Source organism: Perognathus longimembris, chromosome 5 (genome assembly GCF_023159225.1).
Source record: "Perognathus longimembris pacificus isolate PPM17 chromosome 5, ASM2315922v1, whole genome shotgun sequence".
NCBI classification, from domain to species: Eukaryota; Metazoa; Chordata; class Mammalia; order Rodentia; family Heteromyidae; genus Perognathus; species Perognathus longimembris.
The window spans coordinates 75,397,447-75,413,002 of record NC_063165.1 but is presented as its reverse complement, the minus strand read 5'-3'; the positions used below and the strand labels follow the sequence as shown (position 1 = coordinate 75,413,002).

At 39.6% G+C, this 15,556-nt stretch overlaps 1 protein-coding gene across 9 annotated transcripts in view; it reads right to left on the bottom strand.

Annotated features, from left to right (window-relative positions):
- The window catches only part of Mecom (MDS1 and EVI1 complex locus), a 568,324-nt gene that overhangs the window by 191,118 nt on the left and 361,650 nt on the right, over nt 1-15,556 (bottom strand). The window contains exon 3 of one of the 9 annotated variants that reach the window (XM_048347168.1): nt 9,828-12,039. The exons of the other annotated variants lie outside the window; for them this stretch is intronic. Within the exon in view, the coding sequence (XP_048203125.1) occupies nt 11,992-12,039 (48 nt within the window). The 3' untranslated portion in view covers nt 9,828-11,991. Of the gene's footprint in view, nt 1-9,827; nt 12,040-15,556 lie in introns of those variants that run through there. 9 annotated transcript variants of the gene reach the window in all.

Sequence of the window (15,556 nt, the reverse complement as noted above, 5' to 3'; positions counted from 1 at the left end):
ATTTCCTGTCTCTAGCGAAGATGAAAATATCACATTTCTAATCCATTCTACCCTTTCAGTCTCTTTGTCACGCTTCAGGGCCTTTACAAGTCACCATTCCAATGTGGTAGCAAAGATTACATGGACACTCACAGGTAAGGCCTCCAGCAAACACTGATGGAAAGGCCTAGAAAGGAGGAGGACTGCCAGGCTTATCTGCTCCCTATCTTGCCATTTCTTACCGCAAGACTTGCCCACTGACAGCCAAATTGTCCCAAGGCAACCATTGCTCAGTAATAAGATACACAACAAATACTAGCGGGTTCTTGTTTTTTTTTGCTGAAAAATATATACTCAGGTAATTAAATTGTTAACATGATGGATAGCCTTATTTTATATTTGAATTCAAAGTGATTTTCTGTATCATTCAACTAAAATGCCTCGATGTTGTAAAAAAACAAAACCAACAAAAAAAAAAGCCAAACAACAAAAGACATAACTCCAGAGAAATGACAGTATAGATTTTTGTTGATTTATTTAAAAAACAAATACAGGCAGTTTTTACTATACAGAGTTGTGTATTTATCTAAAATAAATGGAGATGATGTTTAAATTGCATATTTGTTCTTTGTCTTCGTTTTTTTTGTACCATATTGTGAAAGATGAGCCAGGCCTTGGTGGCTCACACCTGTCATCCTAGCTACTCAGAGGGCTGAGATCTGAGATGGCAGTTTGAAGTCAGTCTCGGCAGGAAAGTCAATGAGACTCATCTCCAGTTTACCACCAAAAAGCCAGAAGTAGAGCTGTGGTTCAAGTGGAAGAATGCCAGCTTTGAGCGGAAAAGTAAAAGGGACATGCCAGGTGCTGAGTTCAAGCCCTAGCATTGGCACACACGCACAAAAATTCGTGATTTAAATGTACCTACAGAAATGCTTTGGTTTATATGGATAAAGTAAGACCCTAAGAGACTTCTTGACAAAGTTCCTGAAATTAGACCCTGGTGTCTGAATTTAAAATGTTAGTGGTGGGGCACCAGTAGCTCACACCTGTAATCCTAGCTACTCAGGAGGCTGAGATCTGAGGATAGTGGTTCAAAGCCAGCCCAGCGAAGTCCACAAGACTTATTTTCAATTAACTACCTGAGAAACTGGAAGTAGCATTATGGCTCAAGTGGTAGAGCACTAGCCTTGAGCAGCCAGGCCCAGAGTTCAATGAAGCCCCATAACCAACAACAAAAAATGTTAACGGACATGCATTCTGCATATGTTGAATCCCAAATGACAATATATTTTCTGCCCAGGGCATGATTCTGACTAAATCAATAAACCACCCTAAGTCTGATAAAAGTTTTACAAAATATCCAAGACATTTAGAGTAATTGTTAACATCTGCTCATTATGATTCCACAATGTAAGCAGGTTTAGAAGCCAGATAAATATATGTATTCACCAGCAGCCAACATGTCACTGGTACCTCAGCAGTGACATAAAACAGTAAGACATTACTGTTGAACTTGCCTTAGTCTCAGGTTCAGGGAATACAAATGAACCATTGTGGAAAAAACAAAATTCTGCTTTCCCCATGTTTGAGAAAAAGGGGTTGGGGGTAGGGAGAGAAAGAGGCAAGTTTTGGTTTAAAAAAAAAAAAAAGAATCTTGACAATTTACTTTGGACTGAAAACCTGGAGAATATACAGGAAAAATAAATAAATAAAGGAAAATATAAATCTTAGGTACCCATCATTGCCAAGCCATAAAGAATATTTTTTTTCTTTATCTTCAAAAACGCGATTCAAGGGGCTGGGAATATGGCCTAGTGGGAAGAGTGCTTGCCTCTTATACATGAAGCCCTGGGTTTGATTCCTCAGCACCACATATATAGAAAACGGCCGGAAGTGGCGCTGTAGCTCAAGTGTTAGAGTGCTAGCCTTGAGTGGGAAGAAGCCAGGAACAGTGCTTAGATCCTGAGTCCAAGCCCCAGAACTGGCAAAAAAAACAACAACAACAAAAAAAAACACAACACAATTCAATTTTGATTTCTCCTTTCATTTCACAACCTAAGAAAGTGATTGTTTTTACACTAGAAGGATAAAACAGGCTCTATGAAAATACCATGGCAAAAGGACAGATCAGAATGAGTTTGGTTATATGACATTATGCATCAACTTAAGCTAACTTCTCCACCGTGGCTAGCCATGGAGTCATCATTTACCTACTTAGCAAGAAAATGTTGAAGAAATCACAATCATATTCATACTTATTGGGAATTGTATAGGGTAAAGGACACCTCTTGCTTATTTTATGTGGCTTTTGTGTTGTTTTGTGTACTCTGATATGTGCACGTGTATGTGTGTGTGTTCCTAGTGCCCTTCCAGTAGTCTAAATGACCTCCAGTGATGCTAATAGCTCTCCAGTTATGTGTTCCTTGAGTATTTGAAGCTGAGTTGTTTATTAACTTTCAACTACCTTATGCTATCCTCAATCATGATTGTGTAAAATAGATTAAGTAAAGTTACCTCAAGGTTAACTCTTCTGTGAGGGAATAAATCTGACCATATGCCACTTTAACACAATTTACTATATTCAGACCATAAAGACTTGGTGAAGTTTTCCTATTAAAGCAAAAGAGATCCCAGAGAAAAGGGTCATAGTAAAAGCAAGTCACCAGTAGACATTGTTGCACTTGTCTGAAGGATAGGTCTATTAACTCACAAGCTCCTGAGTACACAGCAAATGTCAGGCAGTAGGCATGTGATTTAAGTTGAATGACTTGAATACTGAGAGTATTACTCTATATATCTATTGCTAGTACCCAACAGAGTTTCAGAGGTTAGCTGCAACCACTACATATTCCTACAAGGACCACAATACTAGCAAGGTAGAGATGAAAAAATTAGCAGAGAGATGCTATCTAACTAATTAAAGCTGTAAAAGGAGCAAGAGCCTCCTCCATGATTGTTCTGTTCACTAACCTGTAATTATATTGTCAATTGCATTAACTTCATGGCCCACTAATAGAGTAAATTTCAAGGGAGGCAAGGCAGTGTTGGGATGGTTATTTATTTTTATGTCCTAATTAATCAGTACTGACACCAAACCACATCCTTCCTCCTTGCTCATTATTTAAATGACCCATTTATATGGTTGAATCTCTTTGCTTTGTGCATTTCATTATCACATTAACATGCTCTCAAAACAAAAAAGGGTTTTCTGCTTCAGCAAGTACTTTGAACAAACAGCTACTTGAGCCTCCCTGTCAGCCTCCTCTCTCATTAGCCATTTGTCCCAGGTAGTGAAGAGGTGACTGAAATCAAGGGGTCACCTCTTGGTGAGAAGGAAAAATGAAATCCCAATGCATTTTGTAGCCTTGAAGGGGGTAGGAGGAGAACTTGAATTAGAAAATAGAAGAAGAAATGCTATGTTTCCATCAAAGTTAGGTAAATAACTTATACTTAGCTAGTTATTTACCAAGATCTCATTCATAGCTAGAAACCTAAAAATTAGGTTAACATCTGTTGAAATCATAAAATTACAATAAAATTTAAAGTAATCTGGTTTGAGCAAAGCTCTGAGACGTAAGTCCTCTCTGAGGAAGGCTCAAGGAACTGTGTGTGTTTAATTCTTTTAATCAAAGGTTCGGTAATTCAACAAACTATGATGGTGATAATGAACATAAGAATTTTGATCCCAATTTCAACACATAAATGGAAGGAAGAATTATTTCCAGATTCTTAAGTATTACAAATGTCTTCTGATAATGGATAAAAATCATTTTTCAAGTTTCCAGTTGAGTAAGAACTTGATTTATGGAAAGAAGGCTATACGTAAGAGCCTGACTTGACTGTCCTTAGGTGCAATGGCGGTTTTCATCCTGAGGAACAATCTGCGATTTAAAGAATGTAGCAAAACAAGCAATACCATTATTTCACTGCCCACTTATTGTGGATGGTTTTCCATCGTTCCCAACAGTCATCAGCCACCTGCCCACAACCACTGCTACCTACATTGTGGGCTGGGATTCCTTTGCTGCTGAATCCAGTTATTAAAAGGAAATCCTCCTACTTATTTTTCCTAAATTCTCCATCCTCCATTCCAGTTGAAACTCATTTCATGTTATTCAAAGCTCTGTGAACAGTAGTCTAACATCATCCTCTGTATGGGAAAAATCCATTATTTAAAAATACTCAATAAATCACTTTATCTCTCATTTCCCCTCACAGAATATAAGCCCAGCTCCCCAGAGCTTTCTTCAAACTACTCCACCTGAGTTGCTGGAAGAATTTGACATACATTATGACTAATTAGGACATTACATGCTATGTAAGACTATAATGATTATTAATTTTCAATAGTAAATACAATTGCCTAAAAACTTGGCTTATACCTTCCTCCTTCTAAATTCCTCAGGAAATTCTCAAGTTTCTCCCTGACTACTTCAAATGCTCCCTCCTGTCTGCAGCAGAGAAGATCAGTTTATGTTTAGGTGATGTGGGCAAATGTCTGGTATGGAACACATTAAAACCAGGGAAATCTATTCCCTCAATAACTTTGGCCAAGTTACAGCTAAAACCAAATGGCAAGTTAATTAACCCACTTGATATAGTCATCATTACAGCACCCATTATTAAAAGTGGGATCTATTTCAAGGCATAAATGTACCAACCTTTCTGAAATGTTTTTCTAAGCAATGTATATGCATGCTGATCCCCCCCAAACTGGTTTTATTGTTTTGGGGGGTGCACATGGCTATTCTATATCCTTCACATCAGGTATTAGACACTAGGCCTAACTTACAGAATTGCCTTGAGGAACAGGTATTCCACACTGTATGATCTGATCACATGTCTAGTGTCAGGTGATCTATATACTTCAGGCAAGAATGCATAAGTCCAGATTTGTTTCAGCAGATTCACTTTTCAAAATTTGTATTTGCTTTTCTATATGAGACATGAGTTATGACCCTTATGCTTAGGAAATGAGTTAGGTATTTCATGTGTTTTAAAGACAGTGATAAAGGCTGCATCCACGCTTAAATACTATTAAAGAATGAAATGTCATACATTCTCTTGCCATGAAACTCACCCCTAGAGCTGATGAGGGTCCTGTTTATTGTTTTCTGAAGAAGACACACTCACCTACTGTTGAGTGCCATATAGGCCAACACTAGAAGAAGCAGGCAATTCCCAACGTCTATTCTCATGGATCCTCACATTCAAATGAGCTCAGTGGAAGGCCCTGAAGGGCTGGCAAGGACCACGAAGATTAAATGGCCAGGAAGATTAAATGGAAGAGAATGGGGTATAAGAAAGGAAGAGCATTGAGGGTAGACTTTACTCAGAGATCTTTCTGGTCCTCATCACAGTTGCCAGTCAGTTGAATACAAAGCTGAGGATCTGAACTTGGGTATTCAGAATGTTTGCAGGCTCCCAGAGAATGGAAACGGATCTGGATCAAATTATATTCAATTCAGAGGCATGTGCGGCATTCTAATGACTTCCATTACCCGTGTGGTCATCTTGGGTGGTGGAGCTCATTAAGGTTCAATCACAAAAATTAGGACTCAGTGGATGTGAGACCTGACAAAAAGGACCCTATGTGGACCACCAAAGCTTAGTGAGGTGGTGCCACTTGTCCAAGAACTCAGCTCCAGGCCATCATAACACCAACAGTTGGAACTGCCATGAAGCCAACAACTGGCTGAGATTTGTCTTTTAGATCCTGATCCTAGGAAGAATCAGATAAAATGAACCAACAAAGCACACAGAGTCAGAAAGAAATGTTACCTGGCAGGAGCAGACCCTATCACAAGCCACCACTCTCATCAACTAGATGTCCTGCGAGGGCTCTACCTTGCCTTCATGGCTCTACATATACCCACATCTCTTCTGCACACACCTGTCGAGTCTTCCCTTCATTTCTCCTCATACTCAACCTTCCATACCCAACTCTGGCCTCAACGTGTTCCTCATTTGTTCACTCAAGCCTTCAGTGGTGGCTTTCTGATTCTTTAAAACAACCAGTCTTATCCTTCTTGGTTTCTTTGTCCTGTGGTTCATCTCTTGGCCTGGAAGGCTGGTCCTGAAGCTGGCCATACTCACTGGGACATTCCCACATGTCTTTGCTGAAATACCTCCTCTCAGAGGGGCTAGAGCCCTCTCTTGAGGACCACCTCTTGAGCAGGCTACCATCCTCTCTCTGTACTCTATCCCTGGCCCACCTTCAAAGCACTTAGCCTTACCAAATATCCTTATATATTTTCTTGGTTTTGTGTCCACTGTCTTCTCACCCACTAGTAAATTCCAGGAGGGTAGAGAATTTGTCTAGATTCCAGAAACCATTCTGACATATAATAGTTCCTCGGTTCATATCTAAAGAATCAATGAGATGAAAGCTTTATGGACTACCAGCTAATCAGCAGTGCCTGGCCCCAGCTAAGAGTGAGAGTCACCAAGAAACCCACTGCCACCCTCAGATAGAGGCCTCGGGTTCAGGGCTCTGAGCTGTGAGGGTCCTTCTTGCACTACCTATTATTGCCTCGATATTTCAACTTGTTTATTCTAATCTTTCTCACCCATCAACTAGAAACTCATCACTGAATCTAGACCACATGTATATATGTGAAGAAGGCCTTAAAATGATTTGTTTTATTGGTTTATTTTGAAATTTCTCTTCAGGTTTAGTTGGTTAATGGATTCTTTTTTTGTTTGTTCTGTTATATACACTTAATCCTACTGCGTTTCAGTGTTCTTTATTGTAGGATGATTATATTACCACCCTCATCTATTTCCCTGTTCAAAGGTAGTATTAGGTTCTCTGTTTAGAGATATTTTGATAGTCAGATGATGCCTCTGGCTCATCCTTATAATCTTAGTTACTTAGGAGGCTAGGATCTGAAGGGTGAAGCTAGCCCAGTATGGAAAATCCATCACACACACACCCTTCAAAATAACCAGCAAATAGGAGGACTGGAGACTTGGTGCAAGTAGTAGAGCTCTAGCCAAGAAACATGAAGCTCTTGAGTAGTTCAAAATCCAATACCAACAAAAACAAGGTATTTTGACAGAAAAGAATCCTTTGAGAAACATACTACCCAGGAGAGATTGAAATTTATACAGACAGGTATATTCAAGGTAAAGAGAACAATGTTTTAAAATGTCATTAGCTTTGGTCTTTTGTAAGAAAGCTGTTTACAAACCATTGACAGACTTAAAGTGTTTGTCACAACACAGCCTGAGAGGGTCAGAGCAGAACCCATAACCTGGAGGAATACTGTCCTGGGCAGGTCAGTATTCAGGCTGCTGTGATGCTGGTGTGTGGCTGTCTTCTGGTTGGATGAGGGTGAAGGTTCCACAGAAACAGAGAGAAGGAGCTTGACAGTTTGGAAGATGCTGACTTCTCATTCTGGAACCCCAAAATTGCTCTAGGAAACTAGACTTTACTGAATCTCAAGGTCTGAAGCAATTTAGGCAATCATTGACTCTTAGGGCAATCATCTCTCTTGCTCCAGAATTCCCTGCATGCCCCAACTCTGCCCCAGCAGAGCCTCCTTGGTTTAGAAAGAGGTCTCTGCAGCCTGGGTTTCTGTTTGTGCTCCATCCATGTCTGCGTCTTCTGACATCCACACTAACTCCCGGTCTACACACATATTTGCCCTCCATCAGCCTCTGAGAAGTGTTCTAGTCTTCTTTCCTGCTCTAGATGGAGCATCTTTTCTATTGCTTGGGTATTGGTCTAGATTTTTAAGTGGTTTATATCTTAATCCCAGATACACACAGTATAAAGGAGAGGATTATCAAACTGTGTTCCTAAGATCCTTCACCAAAGGTTAAAAAAAAAAAAAACCACATAAAACCGTAGATACAGATAATGGGCTTTGCAATGTCTCTTCACTTCAGCCATCATAACTTGGTTGACTCTTGCCTATTTTGTATAATGAGCTTGTAAGATATTGTTTAAAGAAGAGCTTTTTATTTTTGTTTTACTGGTTTTACTTAAAAGGATTAAATAAAACCTTTTTGTTTTGGTGCTGGTCCTGAGGCTTGTTCAAGACGAGCCCTCTACCACCTGAGCCACAGTGTGCTCCACTTGTGACTTCTTCTTTGTAATTTTTTATTTTTTGGTGGCTCATTGGACATGAGACTTTCGTGAAGACTTTCCTGCCCAGGGTGACCTCAAACCACAATCCTCAGATCTCAGCCTCCTAAGTAGCTAGGATTACAGGCATGAGCTACTGGGCTGGCAAAAATTACAACTTTTAACTTGCAATAACTTATGACTCAAGGGACCGGCCACCACCTGGTGGCAGCATTCCCAAATGTCAGTATGCCGATTGTTTTTCTTTTTCCAGAGTAGATTTAAATCTGTTCCTCTAAAATCCTAAAGTAGTGTCAAAATGTCTCAGGTGATTATGTGTAATTGTGAAAAATACACTAGAAAGTACAATATCACTTTCAAAATTTAAGAAAAGTAAAAGTGGAGGTGTGATGTACATACATGTATTTAAAGAGCTTATTATATGGATCTCATTGTACATGCAGAAAATATTTCCATTATGCCTTAAAACCATCACTGAAGTCCATTAAAATAAACTGGCAGATGCTCTAGAAGAATTTTAATGTGGACATGGGAGTTATTTTCCCTCAAATAGCCAGGAAAAGCTTCACATCTCTTTCCTGTGAGAGTCAGTGTGAATGTGAAGATCTGGGCAAGTTTTAGCTGGGACATTCTCTGAGCTAATCTCCTCCTCCAGAAGAATTAAACAAAGCCAGAGCAAAGACACCTTTCACAGACCTTTATAAATGACTGCACAAAGAGAATAGAAAACAAGTTCTCCGACCACAAGCACATTTATGGAGGAGTGAAAAAAGAAAGTGAGATTACCCCCCATACCCCACCTTTTCAGGCCTTTCAGCCATCACATAATAGTAAGATGTTAGATTGGTTTTTCCACTTTAACCACAATAACCTTTCTTGGGCTGATTTGACAATGCTCAGTTCAGGTAACAGCACCTATAGACACTCAGGAAGAGGTTAAGCACCTGGAGAGCAGAAGGGGACAGAAACCAGGGCCCTTCCCTTCCCAGTGGCCTCTCTGGCCAAAGCCACATCAACCTCTCCCCAGGAGTAGGAGCTGCCCCTGCTGTTTTCCTCCTGCCATGTGACTCATAAGTCATTTCTTTCTTGTTGGCATTGACATCTTGGGTTAAGTTTTCAGGCAGGACATGAGAATGCCCACAGGACTGAGAAGGAATGTCCTGCTACCTTCTGAAATGTATAGAAAAAGAAGTGTGTGTGAGAGAAAAAGTATAAAGTCAGAGAACCATTCTTGGCAAAAGGCTGGTGATCCCAGAAGCAAGCTTCACTTCTCACAGCCCTTCAACAGCTACAGCAAACTTGCTCGTTGAGAAGCCATGACGAGTATGAAGTATGGACTTACCACCAAGAGTACAATCACACCCATTTTTGTAGACCACTAGTGACCACATAGCATGCTGGGGAAAATGGTAATTGGCAAATTGTGATAGACTGTGATTGAAATCCATACCCGCTGCTCCTAAAATGTATTCTAATACTGTGGATCAGCTTCCCAAATCACTTACAAACCAAGATGTTATTATATATGTTATTATAAATGACTGGATTTGCAAATAATAAAATAAAAACTAATTAAAGAGTAACAAAATGAAATCACCATGAACCAACCTAGTACTTCTGGAATGCAAAGGTGTTTTGCTGGTTCGGAACATAGGAACTAATGTATGGTGCTTCTCACAACTCCCTATGTGTGCAGCCAAGTTGACCTGCATCATTTCAACCACATGTCACCATTCATTCCTTCAGCATGCTAAGATCATGTTAGAGCAAATACTGGACACTCCAGAAGCCTAAACATGGTCTTATGTAAACAGAACTCTTTGGTGTCTAACCTGAAGGTCTTTGCTGTCCCTCCATGTAGACTCGTATTACACAATAATCTGCAATACCACAAACAAAAATATGTTTTTCCAACATTTTGGAGCAATATGGAATTCTGTGCAGTTAAACAAAACATTTGCAAAAAAACATCTATCTGCTTACTTAATGTCTTCAGAAGCAAAAAGTCTGCATAAAGAATGCAAAAAGAATTTTAAGTACTGTCCAAGTTGCCATGTGAAAAAAACCAAAACTAGCTAACTTAATGCCAATTTGCCTTCCTGCTTCAGTTATTATGTAATAGACAGCATTATAGCTCGCCGCCTCAGCTCTTAGGCCATTCCTGCCTATGGAGAGATGACTTCTGATACTCTAGAGGTAAAGGAACACTAAACAGTAGTCACTTATCTAACAAAAGACCTTGTGTTTTTCTTATTCTATCAATCATTAAACAAGTAATGTCTTTTTATGTCATTGCTTTAACATTCATTAACACTCATGTCAGAGGAAATCTTTGCAATTAAAAATCCTATTGACCATTGAGATTTGTTTTGTCCTGATTGACTACATCTGAGGGTTGTTTTTTTTCCAACAGACTCAATAGCACTGAGATAAGTTAGGAACTCAGCCAAAGTTCAGCTTGAAGTATCTCTTATGACTCAAATGCCATTGATACTCATACTTTCAAAACAAAATCAGATTTGGATATCTCAATGCTGACTTTAAAGCCAATCTAGACTAACCAGCTTAGAAGGAAGGAATGCTTCAGAAAAACAAAGTCAGACAGCAATAAGACTGCTGTGTTGTCACAAGAGTTCTTCCTCATGACAAATGCACAGACTCACTGGGGGGGGGGGGGGCGGGGTGTGAATGTCAGTTCAAACCCTCCCTGGCTCATTGTCCTTTCAAATGAGATGCCTTTCTGTCCATTCTGTATGACTGGAAGACACACAGAAACATAAAACTGTATTCACGAGGGCAACATGAGAGCTTTGAATACCACAGGGTAATATGTCCATTTCCAAACCACTCCTGTGGGAACATCACCCATAAAAACTGATTATACATCATCCATGGCAATATTATCATCCCACATCGAGAGAAATAAAACTGAACAAACACTGTTCTTTTTAATAAAGAGCAATTCAGAGGTTGGGAAAAGAACGCATTTCCTTCTTGGAAAAACCTATACGTTATAAACATCTTTTATTTCAGGAGTGGATTAACTTCATTGTATCTGTACTTCTACACCATCTACTTCACAGAGAGCAAAGTGGGAAGGGGGTACATAGCCAAACATTTTTTTACATCAGTCAAAATACCATCCATGTTTCTCTCTATATCCTTACTTATACTGTCCCTTTAGTACTTAATTTAATGATGTTGCTGTTTCTTTAAAATGAAAGATTGTAAGCTGTGCCCTGGTGGTCATTCCCGTAATCCTAGCTACTCAGGAGACCGAGCTCTGAAGATCATGATTCAAAGCCATCCCAGGCAGAAAAGACTTTGACACTCTTCTCTCCAATTAACCAGCAAAAAAGCCACAAGTGGAGCTATGGTTAAAGTGACTTTGTTCCAGCCTCAAGTGAGAAAGCCATGCAAGGCTGCATAATCCTGAGTTCAAACCCCAATACTGGCACACACACACACACACACACACACACACACACACACACACACACACACACACGAAGGATTGAATAATGGCTCTGATGTCCTGTAATCCCTGTAATGATTTAAAGATCATTAGAATGGAAGTGGCCTGCTATGAATCAGCCATAGTCACAAGCAGAATGTATTTATTCATTCAACAAACACTTGGTAAAGACACAACTTGGGCAGCCCTGCAGCTGTGCTGGGAAGGAAACTCTACCTTCCCTGTGTGTTACCTGTGGATGACCAAATCCATGGCTTCAGGAAGTGAACTATAATGGGTTTTTAATGTCCTTCGGGTCCTGTCTCACTAAGGATCATTTTCAGTAAATGAAAGCAATACAAGCTTTGCAAAGGGATTTCAAATTCTTACAGGGGAAACTTAGAAATGAATCCAAATTCCACCATGAGTATAAAATTCCAAGAACTACTCATCTTATGGAGCTCTTTCAGCTGAAACTGCTGCTGTTTTCATGAATATTTAAGAAGTACTGGTTCTATGAAGACAATAAAAAGAGGAAGCTGGGCTTGGCTGATTTTTAATATACAGATCCTTAGGATTTCTAATTCTCACTTGGAATTATTTTAGAGACACTATCTACTCAGAGATTAAGACCAACCTACCCTGCTCAGGATGGGTGTGCATTACAGGTGAGTAATGATACAAAAAGTAGCTTTCCCAGTAAGGCTATTAACCTGCCATGCACACTAATGACAAGGTGTAGTCAGGCTCTTCAGGCAGCCAAATCTCTGACCCTGGCAGGGCTTCTCAGGACTTCTCTCCCTGTTTAGGCTGATTCCACTAGGATGAAAATATTCTAGGGATAAAGCTAAGTAATGAATTAGACCTAGAAAATAAGATAGTATAACTAAAGGAGTGGCCTCATCTCTGTGCCATTTATGAGCAACTTGACCTTGAATACTACATTTAAGATATTTCAAAGTAGCTAGACACTAGTGGCTCTTGTTTAGAGTCCTAGCCACTCAGGAAGCTGTGATCTGAGGATCATGGTTCAAAGCCAGCCTAGGCAAGAAAGTTCATGAGACTCTTATTTCTAATTAACTACCCCCAAAGCCAGAAGTGATGCTATGGTTCTAAACAGGAGCAGAAAAGCTCAGGGACATTGCCTAGGCCCTGAGTTCAAGCCCCAGGACTAGAATAAAAGAAAAAAAATCACAGAACAGTTCCCCTCAATCAGACTAGACTACCTCAATCAAGGTCCTCATGAAACCAGATTCAGCCTAAAACATTTCTTTGTGGAATGGGCAACAGTCACATTCTAGACTTGCTGCTTAGACACTATGGAAGTGTGTGTGTGTGTGTGTGTGTGTGTGTGTGTGTGTGTGTGTGTGTGTGTGTATACATGCCAGTACTGGCTCTTAAACTCAGGGCCTTAGTTCTTTCTATCCCTTAGCTTTTGTGCTCAAGGCTAATGCCCTATCACTTAAGTCAGAGCTCCACTTCTGGCTTTTTGCTGGCTAATTAGAGGCAAGAGTTTCATGGACTTTCCTGCCCTAGGCTGTTCATACCATAATCCTCAGGCCTCAGCTTCCAGAATGGCTAGGATTATAGGCCTGAGTACTGGTGCCTGGCTTCACAATGGGAATTTGAATGTCCACAGTTTCATTCAGACCCTAAATTTATCAGTGAAGCCACACATTTTCCTGCATGACCTACCTGGAGACTTAATGTTATTTGTCTTTCTACTTTCAACCTCCAAAAAGTATCAAATATAAAACTAAACTAAGATGTATAATTTTTCCCTTTCAATTAGGTGGGAGAAAGCTTCCCTGTGAACACAGATATGTATTGTAGATGCCATGGAGCCGTTGGTTCTGGATTCCCTCCACAGCATTTTGCCTTCCTTTCCACTCTTCACCCCATGCAGCCCACAGTGCTGGGAGTCCCACAGTAGGCTGGCAACGACTGAAGGACCCATTGTTGGCTCTCTGCTTGACAAGGGAGCCCTAGCTGTGATGGATTCTGATAATATTTTTCAACATTTTCATGGAGTATTTCAGATTTATGTCTGCATAAGATCATTATCTCTTGGCCCTCAGCCTATTGCAATGAATTCATAACCTTTACTCAAGAACAGCCCAGCCCACTGTCATAATTACAGATTTAACTCTGTTAATAAAGACAATGCAAGCCACTAACCATTGAATTTCTCCTCTCAGAAAAAGAAAGTGAACTATACATTTTATTAAATAACTGAAATTTATATGCTAAGTTAGAAGAAGCCTTTGAGTCATAGAACAAGGTCCTATGCAATCTTCTGCTTTAGAAATCATCCAGAAAATTTATTTGTAAAATCAATTTCCAGCACCTATTAATAGTCTTCTGCTACCTCAGAACTTTTTGAGTGCATTTAGTTGACTCAAAATGGTTCTGTTAATAAGGCTAACCATGTTGCTGTACAGCAGACCTTTAAATAGCTCAACCTAGTTTTCATGTGTCCTGTCAGTCTTCCATTTTCAATCTACACCGAGGTCTTTCAATTCACTAACCTGGTCTCCTCGGCTCCCCCCATGTGCTGTACCCTCTCTGTGGAAGCTCTCCAATTTATGAATATCTCTCTTAAAACATAGTGCTCTGAAATAAAGACCATATTCCAAACAAGCTCTAACCTGAGGGGACTATAGCAGAACTAACCATTGCCCTATTAAATCAGGTCACTGCACGTCTATACGGGAGCCTGGGGTTCTATTGGCTTTTATAGCCACTCCAACACCTTGTTGGGGTATATTATGATTTGTCAAGGCCCCTGCTCAGTAAGTGGCCCTAAACTGAGGCATGAACCTTTCCTTGTTTTTTGTGCTCTCAACAAGCGAATGAATTAACTGGATGCAATCATTTTTAGCTCCGTTTCTTTATAACCGTTCTGTGGGTTCAGAATTCAAACCGTAACCATACTCTCATTGCTTAACGTGGTTCCTTGTTCCCAAATATGGAATTAATTAAATATCCATGTGACTTCGTTAGATAACAACATCTCTCATCATTGCTCCCCAAAATGCCCTGGTTATTCTCTGAATATGAAACAGCTTCTCAAGGTGAATGTCTGACTAGATTATGTCTAACCAGAACATTTGTTTTTCCTTCAATCAAAACATTTCCCTCTCCCTCTTAAAGTTGACAAAGTGATTACAGGAATATAGAACTCTGAAAAGAAAGAAAGCGTGTGATTCATATCATATGAAGCAAGGTGCCACCCAATCCACTCTAGGGAAAGTTGGGAGAAAATGTCTTTTTTTTTTCTATCATAATAAGGCAAATAGGCACTAGCAGTGTTGATAGCCTATGGCTTTTCACTTAGAATCAACAATAGTGGCACGTCCTACAATTTTGCTTTTTCAACACTCTCCCCAAACAAAGCAATGAAACGTAAGATGATGTGAGTAAGACCTTGAAATTGAAGGAGGCAGAATAATGGTTTGCAGGTGTGAACATTATTCATATTTTTAAACTAAATTAAATTCTTCCCCATTACCCTGGGAAAATCAATATAATGGAATTACCAAGAGGTAAGATGCTTCTGGTATTTAAAAGATACACTAATGTGCATGACAGTTTTCACTCACATTAATCAAATGGAGTATGTTTACAGGATTTATATTAGTAAAATAAGACCAAGGTGAAACTTATGAACTAATCCTTCATTTATAGCCCAATAATTCTGTGAAATTTACAAACCACAAACATAGTATCCTTCTATGTCCATTTCCTTCAAGTATAAATCAATATTATTGGCTCAAGACAGAGACTAGTGCTTAGAATGGACATTTGCAGCTTGTTTAAATACCTCACTGAGGTTTAGAAGATTTGGGGTATCCTAAGAGATGTTAGGCAATGTTGTTGTTGTTGTTGTTGTTCTTGAATGTCAGCCAATCTAAACATCAGAGAAGTCCGTAGATTGTACTCACTGAAATACTGGATGGGAAAAGATTGCGCTACCTTGCCTTTTTAAACATAATTAGTCCTGGGCAAGGACAAGGCACTCTGGCAGCACT